The sequence below is a fragment of the Pleurodeles waltl genome, chromosome 5, assembly GCF_031143425.1.
Source record: "Pleurodeles waltl isolate 20211129_DDA chromosome 5, aPleWal1.hap1.20221129, whole genome shotgun sequence".
Taxonomy (NCBI): Eukaryota; Metazoa; Chordata; class Amphibia; order Caudata; family Salamandridae; genus Pleurodeles; species Pleurodeles waltl.
Window position 1 is genome coordinate 571,651,152 of NC_090444.1, and position 14,682 is coordinate 571,665,833.

The window sequence follows — 14,682 nt, forward strand, 5'->3', positions numbered from 1 at the left end:
AGAAGCAACTTCCAAAGACTACACGTTTCCCGTCGGAAGCCCAAGACTTCACACTCTGCACCCGATGCCCCCAGCTCGAGATCCAGAGAAAAAACACCTCAGGGAGTGCTCCCCGACGACTGTGAGCCCGTGAGTAACCTAGACAACCCCCCCCCCCCTGAGCCCCCACAGCGACGCCTGCAGAGAGAATCCTGACCGCGACTGCCTGTAACAAGGGAGCCGATGCCTGGAACCAACACTGCACCTGCAGCCCCCAGGATCTGAAGGAACCAAACCTCAACGCAGTGACCCCCAGACGACCCTCTACCTTGCCCAGGTGGAGGCTGTCCGGGTCCCTCCATTGTTTCCTACCTGAAACCCGACGCCTGCTTTGCACACTGCACCCGGCCGCCCCTGTGCCACTGAGGGTGTGTTTTGTGTGCCTACTCGTGTCCCCCTCCCCCTCCAGTGCTCTACAAAACTCCCCTGGTCTGCCCCCGAGGACGCAGGTACTTACCTGCTGGTGGACTGGAACCGGAGCACCTCTGTTCGCCATAGGTGCCTATGTGTTTTGGGCACCTCTTTGACCTCTGCACCTTACTGGCCCTGAGCTGCTGGTGTGGTAACTTTGGGGTTGCCTTGAACCCCCAATGGTGGGCTGCCTATGCCCCAGAACTGAGACTTGTAAGTGTTTTACTTACCTCCTAATCTAACCTTTACTTACCTCCCCCAGTAACTGTTGATATTTGCACTGTGTCCACTTTGAAAATAGCTTATTGCCATTTTTGCAAAGACTGTACCTGATATTGTTTTTCATTCAAAGTTCCTAAAGTATCTAAGTAAAGTACCTTACATTTAAAGTGTTTAATGTAAATCTTGAACCTGTGGTTCTTAAAATAAACTAAGAAAATATACTTTTCAATATAAAAACCTATTGGCCTGGAGTAAGTATTTGAGTGTGTGTTCCCCATTTATTGCCTGTGTGTGTACAACAAATGCTTAACACTACCCTCTGATAAGCCTACTGCTCGACCACATTGCCACAAAATAGAGCATTCAAATTATCTACTTTCTGATGGATACAACTACCTGTGGATTCCTCACCTAATGAATACTCCCATGGCGCCAGCATTCAACGGAAATCTTCTTCCTAGCTTCTGCACGTCGACGAGGACGTCACATTTGCCCACGCGACGCCGTCTGACGTCATACAGGCAATAAGAGGTCCTCGCCAACGTCAGTTCCCTTTTTTCCGTGCGTTCGAAACGGTTATCTTCGAGGGAGCTACTGTTGCTTATCGAAGTTACAGTGTGCTTTTCTGCATCGTGTTTTTTCTCTGAGGTTACTATGTCTCAGAGGAAGTCTGGTTTCAAGCCCTGTCGGGAGTGTGGGGGCAAGATGTCCGTTACTGACCCACATTCGGACTGCTTATGGTGCTTAAGCTCCGACCACGACGTTGCAACATGTGATTCATGTCAACACATGAATCCGAAAGCCCTAAAAGAGCGAGAAGCCAAGCTCTTAATGGCGAAGTCAAAAAGGAAACATCATAGTAAGTCCTCCTCGCCGAGGTCTCATCGGCGTCATCGAGACTCCCGGCGCCGTAGGGATTCACGGCGCCGTAGGGATTCACGGCGCCATTCCAGCAAGGAGAGGTCTCGATCGAGGTCGCCTTCGGCTCGGCGTCGAAAGACTTGGGAGGTCAGTCCCACAGTCACTCCACATCCATCGACGCCGTTGCCTTCTCCGGCTTCGCCGACTTCGCCTGGGCAGACATCTTCAATGATTGAAGTGACGCAGCCTCAGGTGTTCTCTCCGGCGTCGCAGACGTCAAGGCTGGCGTCGGGGTCGCCTTCGATCCAGGCACCCCAGTATCCGGCTTTTCCTGCCCCTGGAGCCGATAATTCTGCGTTTCTGAATGCGATGTTTACCATCTTCCAGCAGATGGCTCCAGGCGGTGCTCCGACCGGTCCTTCGGGGCCGTTGGCTTTCACCTTGGGTGCTCTGGCGCCGCTACGGCCAGCACCCTTCATGCCCATTCTCCCCTTGGGGAATGTGGGCTCGGCGCCGGTGTCGGCTCCGGTGGCTCCAGAGGTTTCGGCCCCGGAGGTTTCCATCCCGTCGACTTCTGGGTTTCGGCCAGTGACCCCGACAGGACCATCTGAGACTCCGAGACGAACCTCTCTTCATCCGGCTCCGAGCTCGGCGTCGAAGCTTCTTGTGGCGCCGGACATGGCGTCAGATGGATCCGGCGATCGGCGTCGTTCCTCGAATTCGGCAGATGCCATGTCGACGCCGCGTATTGAAGAGAGGCTACATTCTAGGAGACGTGCTCTCCGTCTCTTGGAGGAACAGGAATACCAACGGGTCTTGGAGGAAGGAGAAATTGAGGATTCTGGCGAGGGTCTTCATGGACTGGATACAGCTAGTGGGCTGGATACTTCCCCTGAGTGGGACTTGTCATCTCCAGGGGAGCATACTGAGGAGGCAGCCACTTTTCACGCTGTAGTAAGAAAGGCAGCTAACTTCCTCGAACTGCCTTTGCCGGTAGCGGAGGCGAAACAGAATTTATTAACTGAGGTCCTACATCCGGCCTCTACTGCAGCAGAGCCTCTTTTACCATTCAACAAGGCTTTGCTTGATACGGTATTGGAGGTTTGGAAGAAGCCGGTATCTTCCTCGGCGGTTCATAGGGCTGTGGCCAGGAGGTATCGGGCTGCACCATCTGACCCTGGCTTTCTGTCCAGACACCCTACGCCGGAGAGCTTGGTAGTCCAGGCTTCCTGTTCTTCTAGATCTGCGCCTGGATCTTTTCCGACGGTGCTGGGGGACAGAGACTCCAAGAAGTTGGACTCACAATCCAAGAAAATATTTTCGTCCTGTAGCATGGCGTTGAAGTCCACCAACGCTACATGTATCTTGGGGAGGTACATCTATGCTCTTATGGACGAAATAACATAATCGCATACGGAGCTTCCCCAAGGGCTCTTGAATATCGTCTCGGATGCCCAGGCTGCTGCAACCCAGGTTATCCAATCTGGGTTGGACACAACTGACTCAGTGGCTAGAGCGATGGGCACGGCTGTGGTTGCGAGGAGACAGGCTTGGCTTCGCAACTCAGGGTTCTCTTCGGACGTGCAGTCGACCCTGTTGGACCTCCTGTTTGATGGGGACAAACTTTTTGGGGCCAAAGCGGATTCGGCCTTGGAAAGGTTTAAAGAAAGCAGGGCCACAGCCAAGTCTTTAGGACTGCAAGCCGCTTCTTCTGCCTCATCCAGATTTTTTAGGAGGTTTCGTGGATTTGGATGTGGCTCTTCCTCCTCTTCCTTTTGGGGGAGATTCCAACAATCTGCCTCTTCTCTCACCTTTAGATCAATTAGAGGGAGGGGTAGGGTCCGCACCAGGGGAGCCTCTCAGCAGCACTCTGCCTCTTCCTCGTCCTCTGGAGGGGTGCAGCAGGGGAAGCAGCCTTAGGCTTCCACTAATTCCCACTCACTCTTCTCCTGTAGGGGGAAGGTTACTGCATTTTCTTCACAAGTGGGAAGCTATTACATCAGACACTTGGGTTATCAGCATTGTGGGAAAAGGCTACACCCTTCCCTTTCGGGAGTTTCCGCCCCCCATCCCGCCCCGCCCATCTTATTGTTCAAAAGAACACCTCCTGTTGTTAGAACAGGAGGTTCAAGTCCTCCTTTAAAAGGGCGCGGTGGAGTTGGTTCCAGAGCAGGAAAGGGGTCAAGGTTGTTACTCGAGGTACTTCCTGATTCCCAAGAAGGATGGTCGATTGCGACCAATCCTGGACCTGAGGATTTTGAATTGGTTCCTCAAACAGGAAAAGTTCAAGATGCTGACCCTAGCTCGGGTGCTTTTGGTATTGAACAAGGGAGATTGGATGGTGTCTGTCGACTTGCAGGATGCTTATTTTCACATCCCGATTCTCAAGTCGCACAGGAAGTATCTCCGGTTTGTGGTGGGGTCGCAGCACTATCAGTTTGCGGTCCTCCCGTTTGGTCTTACTTCAGCACCTCGAGTCTTCACGAAGGTGATGTCGGTGGTTGCGGCAGAGCTCAGAAGGAAGGGGATAGCAGTATTCCCTTACCTGGACGACTGGTTGATCAAAGCCGAGTCCCCGGAGCTTGTGTTGCATCATCTGCAGTCGGCAACCCAGTTGTTGTTCGATCTGGGCTTTTCGGTGAACGTGCCCAAATCTCACCTAGAGCCCTCTCAATGCCTCCTGTTCATAGGGGCAGTATTGGATACAACATTGGATCGAGCCTTTCCTCCGCCTCAGCGGATTCAAGATATTCAGGAGTTGGTTCCAATGTTTCGAAGTGGAGCGGTCTTTCCAGTCCTCAAGGTCCTTCGTCTGCTCGGTCTGTTTGCCTCTTGCATACTGTTGGTCACGCATGCTCGCTGGCACATGAGGGCTCTTCAGTGGTGCCTCCGAAGGCAGTGGTCTCAACACAAAGGAGATCTCGAAGGTTCTGTCAAGATCTCCAGAGATGCTGCTACGGACTTGAAGTGGTGGATTGCGGGCGACAATCTTTCCCAAGGAAGGCCGTTCACGCAGTCGCCACCAGTGACCACGTCATAACGGATGCTTCCACTCTAGGGTGGGGAGCTCATCTGGGGGATCTGGAGATCAAAGGGCTTTGGTCTCCAGAGGAACAGATTTTTCATATCAATCTGTTGGAGTTGCGGGCTGTACGCCTGGCTCTCAAGGCCTTCCTCCCATCCCTTCGCGGTCAGTTGGTTCAGGTCCTGACGGACAATACTACCGCGATGTGGTATATAAACAAACAGGGAGGAGTGGGGTCGTACCTTCTCTGCAGAGAAGCTCTTCGGCTATGGTCCTGGGCGAAGGACCATCGGATTTGCTTGGTAGCAAATCATCTGGCCGGAGTCTTGAAAGTACGTGCGGACAGTCTGAGTCGCCACTTCTCGGCCGACCACGAGTGGCGTCTCCATCCAGATCAAGTCCGTCTAATCTTCCAGTTGTGGGGGTTTCCTCGGATAGATCTGTTTGCCACCCGGGAGAACTCGCACTGCCCGTTATTCTGCAGCCTCCAGTATCCGGTGCAAGGAGCGTTGGGGGACGCGTTTCAGAGGACCTGGTGCGACCAGTTGCTTTACGTGTTTCCCCCCATACCCTTGATTCCTCGAGTATTGAGGAAAATTCGCCAGGACCGGGCCCAAGTAATCTTAATAGCTCCGGATTGGCCAAGGAGGGTGTGGTATTCCGACCTTCTCCAACTCTCACTGTGCCCTCCGCTCCGTCTCCCTCTCAGGGCAGACCTCCTCTCGCAATTGCAGGGGCAGGTTTTACACCCCAACCTCCAGAGTCTGCACCTACATGCCTGGAGATTGAACGGGGCAACCTGAGTTCATTCTCTCTCCCGCCTGATGTAGTGGATGTTATCTTAGCGGCCAGGCGACACTCCACTAAAACTATCTACGCTAATAGGTGGTCTAAATTTGTGGCATGGTGTGGAGAGAGACAGATTGATCCCTTACGTGCTCATTTGTCAGATGTTTTATCTTTTGCTTTGTCTTTAGCGCAGAAAGGTTGTGCAGTGGCTACTATTAAAGGTTACTTGTCTGCCCTGTCAGCCTTCATTTGTCTTCCAGACCAACCTTTGTTATTTAAATCTCCTATAGTACTTAGATTCTTGAAGGGCCTTATGAATAAATACCCTCCAAAACCTTTCGTTATGCCTCAATGGGATTTATCCTTGGTCCTGACTTTCCTTATGGGGTCCCCTTTTGAGCCTATGCATTCTTGCCCATTAAGGTTATTAGTTATTAAAACAGTTTTTCTGGTGGCCATAACATCTGCAAGGAGAGTGAGTGAGTTGCAGGCTTTATCGGTAAACCTTATACAACTTTTTATGGGGATAAGGTGGTGTTGAGGACCAAGGCTGCTTTCCTTCCGAAGGTTGTTTCACCCTTCCATTTGGCTCAAACAATTACTCTGTCCACGTTCTATCCTCCGCCTCATCCTTCAAAGGAAGAAGAGAGACTTCATCGCTTGGACCCAAAGAGGGCATTAAGCTTCTTCATAGACAGAACGAAGGATTTCAGGCTGGATGATCAGCTTTTTATCGGATACGTGGGCAAGAGGAGAGGAAAGGCAGTCCACAAGAGAATACTCTCCAGGTGGGTTGTTCTTTGCATTAAAATTTGTTACTCTTTAGCAAAGAAGGATCCTCCTGATGGTATTAGAGCCCATTCCACCAGGGCTATGTCGGACACTTCCGCCTTGGCTAGGGGTGTTCCTGTGGTCGACATCTGCAAGGCCGCAACTTGGTCGTCCCTTCACACTTTTGCGAAGCATTACTGCTTGGACTCTGAGGTCAGAAGGGACGGCCATTTTGCACGGTCAGTGCTGCAGGATTTCTTGGTTTGACCATACAGGCACCCACCACTGGGCGTGGTACTGCTTTGGGACTCTATTCATTAGGTGAGGAATCCACAGGTAGTTGTATCCATCAGAAGAACGAGTTACTTACCTTCGGTAACGACTTTTCTGGTGGATACATTAGCTACCTGTGGATTCCTCACGGTCCCACCCGCCTCCCCGTTGCCTTTTTGGTCTTACCAAGTAATCCTTGAGTGTGCTCCTCTTGGTTTTGAGGACGGGTGTAGATTATGGATATATGGATATTTGTATATATATATATATATATATATATATGTGTATATATATATATATTTATTTGTCTATATACATATTTAGTGTATATATGTATTGTTTAAAAAAAAAAAAAAAAAAAAGGTTTTATTAAATCTATAGCCATCTTCTTGCAATGATGTGTAGTTTGCGATGTTATGAAATGTTGCCTTTATTTTTCATTACATGGAATTATTGTTCTCAGGCATGTAAAAAATGTTGGTACTGACGTCGGCACGTCGGCGAGGACCTCTTATTGCCTGTATGACGTCAGACGGCGTCGCGTGGGCAAATGTGACGTCCTCGTCGACGTGCAGAAGCTAGGAAGAAGATTTCCGTCGAATGTTGGCGCCATGGGAGTATTCATTAGGTGAGGAATCCACAGGTAGCTAATGTATCCACCAGAAAAGTCGTTACCGAAGGTAAGTAACTCGTTCTTTGCCACTATCTTACCTCTAAGGGGAACCCTTGGACTCTGTGTACACTATTTCTTACTTTGAAATAGTATATACAGAGCCAATGCCTTGTGTATTTGCCCCATCTTCCTTTTTCAGTATCACTTTTTTTTAACAACCTTGTTCAAAATTAAGACAGTTTTTCAGGTCTTTTACACGATGGCTTAGGAGCTTACTCTATTTGAGCATTGCCAAATGGTAGGGCTAGGGTTGCTAAGTGATATTAATTCTCACGTCCTTTGATTGATTGCCAACGCCAAGGAGGGCTTAGTTTCATCACGATTATGGTATGCCGTTAAATCTGGGGGCCAGTACATTATGGCGGCTGACTAGATAGCCAATGGTCTTTATAGTGTGTCACTGTCTGTGCAACTGTGCAAAGGCTATGTTGTGATCCAAATGTACATCTCTCTGAAAACTGTCAAATTCGTTACGCAGGATAGTCAGTTATAACCAATACCCTCTTCCACCCCCCAAAACACACAACTCCAGCTTGAAGCTATCCATTAGTGAATTTAGTAACCATTGCGACTTCATGGTTTCTTCTTTCAAATGCGATTTCCATGAATATTGCTTCTTCCTATTTTTATTAGTCAATCATGCAGTGTTGAAATGCCTTTGTGTTGCAGAGATACATTCTAGATCTGCTTACGTTGTTTTTTTAAATTGTTAGAACCTTTCAAGTTGCATTAACATCAAGTAGATGAAGAGATCGGGCATGTATGGTTTGCACATAGTTTGTTTTTTATGTACCCTTAATACTGACGGTGAACCTCTTGCACTTTAGATCTGCAGACCTGCGAACAAATGCTCCTGTCCTGAACAGACCTTCACAACCTGTACTAACCCGTGTGCCCCCACCTGTCATACCAAGGCCAACACAACAGATTGGAAACAGCAGCCTCAGTACGTTCAGACCATCTTATAACTCCTTTTCTCCCAGTTATGGCTCATATGGTAGCAGCTCATATTATGGAGGCTACAGTCCATTCAGCTATGGCTATGGTGGCTTGAGTGGGATGGGCTATAATCGCTTCCGAACTGATGATATTCAGCCAAGCCAGTTTGTCCGTCAGGCTGAAGAAAGCAGTAGAGGTGCTTTTCAGTCCATCGAAAGCATTGTGCATGCTTTTTCCTCTGTTAGTATGATGATGGATGCAACATTTTCTGCTGTCTATAACAGCTTCAGGGCCGTTCTGGATGTAGCCAACCATTTCTCCAGGCTTAAAATACACTTTTCCAAAGTGTTTTCAGTTTTTGCATTGGTTAGAACTCTGCAATATTTGTACAGACGACTGCAGCGGCTCCTGGGTCTAAGGAAGGACAGTGAAAATGAGGATCTCTGGACAGAAAGTGCTGGTTCAGTAGCAGTCCTTGGACAGGAGAACGGAGTCTCCAGTTCTGCTAAATCATGGCCAATTTTTCTATTCTTTGCTGTTATTCTTGGAGGACCTTACCTCATCTGGAAGTTGCTGTCCACATGCACTGGGGAAGAGAACGGTAAGCCAATAGGAAGGCATGTGGGATTTTTTTAATCGCCTAATAAATCGTTGGATACCTGAAATTTTACAATTATTGGAAGAGGTGGGGATAAAGCAGAATTAATTGACTTTGTGAAACTCCTTATCCCATAAATGATCCTTAAAAATTGATTGTATATGAACTCAAATTATAAATGAAATGTGTTCAGAAAAAGTTTTGGGATAGTAGATAATGCTTGCATCAAGTTCTGTCTTCTCATTAGTGCAGCAGTAACTCTTATTTAAGTTTCTTTTGGTAGCAAATGTGTCAATTTTTTTCTACAGCTATATACGATATAAAACAATTTATTTTGCTAAAACATTTTTGTTTGCCACAGTGATTGTCTTTAAGTTAATTACTTTTACAGATAAAATGTACATCATCCCTCCATTTAGTCGGAAACCTGGATTGTGAGGAGATGAGTGGAATGGGATCTAATTTTCTTTTTTAAGAGGGCGTGTACTTTCGGGAATGATCTATGGTGGATTGAGAATTATACAAATCTAAACACCATGATAACTTTCTTTTATAACAAAAACAAGATGTGTCAAAGCAGTTCAGCTAGAAAATAATTCACTTTCAAACGATGCTCCACGAGGACAATTAATACTGTAGGAGGCCTGCAGGATTTTGTCCTTTTGCATACATTAGAGGATGCATATGAACACTTTAAGTACCTGTGAACTACAACCATGTGTAAACGCTGCCTGTCATAATTTACACTTGTTTTTCGTTACCTTTGTGAATAGGCCCCTGACTCTTTAGGTGAACGCATCCATAAATACAAGGTATGATTTTAGGCAGGGGTGAAGGTGCTTCGTAAAAGATGTATTCAAAACATACCTTTTTCAGTGGATTTTAGTTTCTGTATGTGAGATCTGGAACTCTTTTATGTGATGTTTGTTATGAAATTTACCAATACAGATTTTAGTTTCTCATACCTCCTCATGGCATTTCTCTAGTGCCCTCATCTTAAAGAACTCAATTTTTACTAAGATTCCTGCCAACTGGCTTCACTGATGCGTCTGAAGCCCTTGTTCCTTTGAAAATACTTAAAACGTGTTCCTTATTCTCCATATTTAAGCACACAGACTTGCTGTCGTTCCCATCTTTTAATAGTTTTTGATGGTCGTTATAGTTCTTCTTAGAACTTAAGTACCTGTCTGTAATAGGCAAATGAAGTGTGCCTCCATCCAGTACCCAAGGGGATCAAATTGCATCTCTACTGCTGCATCTAAATATAGACCACACATCCGTCCTCAGATGATGATTTGGTCACACTTGCTCACAGTCATAGTGTAAGAAGTATTGGCAAAGGTCTGGTGTTAGGTGCCAGCCTTTTGGCAGTGTTAATGCTTGTTTTGTCAAGATTTGTGTGAAACTTTGTTGGGGGAGCTGCTGGCCCCTCATCTTTATGAAAAAAATAAATAATAATATTGGATAAAAGCAGTAAAGAAAAGTTTATTGCAAAAAGTATGCCTAGATAGAGTCCCTGGCACTGAATAGGACTAAATTGGATGTGGATGAGCGCATTATGAAAGGGCAGATTTCCCCCACTCACATTGAAGTTCATCAGGATGCTGGCGTGGATGGAAGAAAATGTGACTGACTTGACAGCAAACCAATGGAAGGATAGATCTGCCTGAAAGTAAAATCAAAAGGCCTTGGCAAGTGCCACACCCACAAAGTGCCTATTTAACTCAGAAAAGCAATAGTGTAAAAATAATGTGTCCGTCACCATTTTACAAGTCAAGCACCCTATATTTTTGGGAAGATTACTGGTCATCAGTAAATCATTTTGCTGTCTGGTATTACATGTTACCAGCAAAAACATGACTGCATCGATTTCTCTGTGTAAAATACATTTGACGATGGGTTACCTTCTTGTGTGTAAGTGTTGTATAATACTTTCTATTGCAGCATGTGCTAACCTCAGAAACACGACAGACCCTGCACTAAAAGCCACTAAGCCAATATGCATGTTGCTAAGAATAATAGAGGGCATTTAAAAAAAAGACATTTGGACATTGGTCACAGGTCCAAAATGGCATTTGAAAGAAAAAAACACGGATAAGAAACATTCAAAATTGCTTACTAGAAAATTCTAACTTAAATCACAAAATCAATTCATCATGAGAACTAGAAAGCTCTACAGGGCACAAATCATTTCGAGGGCCATTCACTTAATTTTCATGTACCAGATTTCACCATTGAAACTACTCGTGGGTCCATCACGAGTCATCACATAAATCCTTCACAGCATCAATCAGTCAAAGACCCATGCGATTTCTACTTTCACATCTGTCAAATATCATGTAGTTTAACTCCAGCATCTCTTCCTCCCCGCATCACCATTCGTAGCCTCACACATTGCTTGTCTATTGTCAATTGCTAGTTCATAATCACACAAAAGTTGAATGCACACATCCGTTTTGTGCTACACTTGATTCCCTTAAGTGTAACATACTAAAATCAACGTATCTGATACAGACTTCTAGCTGCGGATTCCTTACCTTAGAATTCCCAAGCTTCCCCTTAGAATCTGGAATTTTTCTGCTGAGCAGTACCCTGTGCGTGCCATCGGGTGGCGTTGTTCGGATCCGCGTGCGTCGTCCAGCCCGACGCTTCCTCCACCACCGGCGCCCACTGGTGGTAGTGCCATCCTCATTCCGGAAGATCCGGTGCCGGAGCCACGTCGATCAATGCAGACGGCACCGATTAGGCCCAGATCATTGCCTGAGCCTTATTTCGGACAGCCAGGCACAGGGGAGGAGTGGGAGGGGTTAGAGGACCCTTTAGAATGTGAACTGGAGCAAGAACAGGACTGGTATGAGGATCTAGGAGAAGCCAGTGGACTGGATACTTCTCCAGATACTGGCATGCTTGCTCCCCCTAATGTGGCTACGGAGGAGGGGGCTTCCTATGCTATGGTGGTGTGTAGGGCAGCTGAGGTCTTGGACCTAGACTTGCCCACGGTGCCAGGTAGGACGAATCTCCTGACAGAGGTGCTTCAGCCGGGGTGACTACATAGGAGCCGATGTTGCCCTTCAATGAGGCCCTTACGGACGTCCTTCTGGGAACATGGTCCAAACCCAGCACAGGGGCTCCTGTGAATAGGACAGTTGGCCGCCACCATAGACCTGCTACAAATTATCCTAGTTTCCTCACGCAACACCCCACCCCGGAAAGAGCTTGGTGGTCCAAGCCTACACTCCCAGTGGTGCCTTCACTTATGCTCCTCTGGATAGGGAATCCAAGAATTTTTGACCAACTTGGAAAGAAGTTGTTTTCTTCCTTCAGCCTGGCATTGAGGTCAGTAAACACCCCTTGACTATTGGACCGTTTTTCCCATACTTTATGGGATACGGTGGCACAGGTGCTGCCCCAGGTCCTGGAGGGCGTACAGGACACTCTCACGAGGCTATCAAGGATGGGAGAGATGCAGGCAAGTTTACAATCTGGTGTGGATTGGATACGACCGACTCGCTGGGTAGAGCGATTGCGTCGACAGTGGCCCTACGTCACCATGCCTGGCTACGTTCTAGTGGCTTTTCAGGGGTTGTTCAGTCGAGTTTGATGGGCATACCTTTTGATGGTTCTCACCTTTTTGGTGAGAAGGCAAACTCCGCACTTGAGAGGTTCAAGGATTCTCGAGCAACGGCCAGATCCTTGGGCCTCTCGACGCCAGCAGTCTGTCTTCCGTCCCCTTCGAGGCTTCGGAAGGGGCGCAGTACCACGCCAGCTGCTTAGCCACTGTCCTCCGGCTGCACAGCATCCTTTGCAAGGATGTGGTCGTGGTTCTGTCAGACCCAGAGGGTCTGGCAAAAGGTTGGTCGCCACACAGCCCCCCACCACTGCACCCAAGCCCTCCTAGTGTGGTTCTGCAAGACCATGTCCGTCCACTTGGAGGTAGGATTCAATTGCATCTCCCCCACTGGCAATCCATCACTTTGGACAAATGGGTCTTGCAGATCATACGGAAGGACTATTCCCTCCCCTTCCAGTCTTTCGCTCCCTCTATCCCTCTGATAAAAGAACGGCTGATGGAGGATCGTTTGGTTTTGCTCCGCGAGGAAGTTACGGCTCTTTTGGCCAAGGGAGCTATAGAAAGGGTCCCGATGTCAGAAGTAGGCAGTGGTTGTTATTCCCACTACTCTCTGATCCCCAATAAGAACAAGGGTCTTCGCCCTATCCTGGGTTTAAGGGATGTCAATCTCTTCCTCAAGAAGAAGAAATTCAAGATGCTCACTTTGCTCAGGTCTTGTCTGCCCTAGACCAAGGAGACTAGATGGTAGCGTTAGACTTGCAGGATGCGTATTTTCACATCTCCAACCTGCCCACCCACAGGCGATAATTGCGGTTCAAGGTGGACCACGAGCATTTTCCGTTTACTGTGCTCCCATTGGGTCTCACTAGTGCCCCTTGGGTGTTCACAAAGGTGATGGCGGTGGTGGCAGCTCATCTGCGCAGGTCCGGGATTTCAGTCTTTCCCCTACCAAGACGATTGTCTGTTGAAGGCTCCAATGCCCCAGGCTCTCGTTGCGCACCTCCAGATGACAGCGAACCTCCTGCATTCGCTGGGGTTCACTATAAATGTGCCGAAGTCATACCTGACTCCCTCTCAGAAGCTCACTTTCATCGGAGCTGTTCTGGACACAGTGCGATATCGGGCCTGTCTTCCCGAGCAGCGAGTTCAGGATATTCAGGTTATGATACCGATGTTTTGGCCTCTGTCATGGATTTCGGTGCAACAGATTCTGAGGCTGTTGGGACTCATGGCTTCCTGCATCCTGTTAGTCAAAAATGCCAGATGGCATAAAAGGGCTCTGCAGTGGGACCTGAAGTTCCAGTGGGCACAGCATCAGGGAAATCTTACCATTGTGATTCAGATCTCGGAGGGAACTGCAAAGCATCTGCAGTGGTGGTTAGTGGACTGCGATTGGGTCAAAGGCAGACTCCTCTGCCTTCCCCAACCAGATCTAACAGTAGTGACAGATGCATCACTTCTGGGATGGGGCGGCCATCTGGGGGAGGTGGAGATCAGAGGTCTCTGGTCTCCAGCGGAATTCGGGCTCCATATCAACTTGTTGGAGCTTCAGGTGATCCGACTAGCATTAAAAGCATTTCTTCCTGTTGTGAAAGTGAAGGTAGTGCAGGTGTTCACTGAGAACACTACGCGATGTGGTACTGCAACAAGCAGGGCGGTGTGGGGTTGTGGACCCTTTGTCAAGAGGCTCTGCGTCTCCGGACAAGGCTGGAACAGCAGGGCATAACCCTGGTGGTTCAACACCTGACCGGTTCTTTGAACGCTAGGGCGGACGAACTCAGCCGACGATGCTTAGCGGATCACAAATGGTATCTCCATCCAGAGGTGGCGCAAGGACTCTTTCAGCAATGGGGAGAGCCTTGGTTAGATCTGATTGCCTCCACAGAGAACACACAATGTCAGCAGTATTCCAAGGCAACTATCGCTAGGCGATGCTTTTTGTTGTGAGTGGAACTCAGGCCTGCTGTATGCCTTTCCGCCCGTACCGCTTCTGCCCAGAGTTCTCAAGAAAATCAAGAAAGACTGGGCTAAATGAATCATGGGGGGCTACTGATTAGGCACAAAGAGTCTGGTATCCAGAACTTCTCCAAATGAGCATCGGTCCTCCAGTCAGGTTGCCTCTTCAGGAGGATCTTCTGTTGCAGCAGCAGGTGAAGGTTCTTCACCCAAACCTGTCAACTTTGCGGCCTCATGTGTGGAGGTTGAGCGGTGACAGTTGATGGTTTATGACCTCCCTCCCGAAGTCTGTAATGTCATTCTGGCAGCCAAACGTCCTTCTACTAAGTCAATTTATGCCTGCCGGTGGAAACGTTTTGTTTCATATTGTCCAGAGAGGTCTATTGATCCTCTTTCTTCTTCTCTGTCTAATGTCCTTTTGTTCATTCTGTCACTTGCCCAACAGGGTTCCTCTTTAGGGACTCTTAAGGGCTATCTTTCTGCCCTATTGGCTTTTCTTCGCTTGCCCGTTCAACCACCTTTGTTGAAGTCTCCCAGATAATTTGATACCGAAG

The 14,682-nt window shown here is 48.1% G+C and overlaps 1 protein-coding gene across 1 annotated transcript in view; it reads left to right on the forward strand.

Annotated features, from left to right (window-relative positions):
- Positions 1-14,682, forward strand: part of PEX13 (peroxisomal biogenesis factor 13) — a 108,435-nt gene that overhangs the window by 38,174 nt on the left and 55,579 nt on the right. The window contains exon 2 of the mRNA XM_069234386.1: positions 7,892-8,604. Coding sequence (XP_069090487.1) covers positions 7,892-8,604 — 713 coding nt within the window. The remainder of the gene's footprint in view (positions 1-7,891; positions 8,605-14,682) is intronic.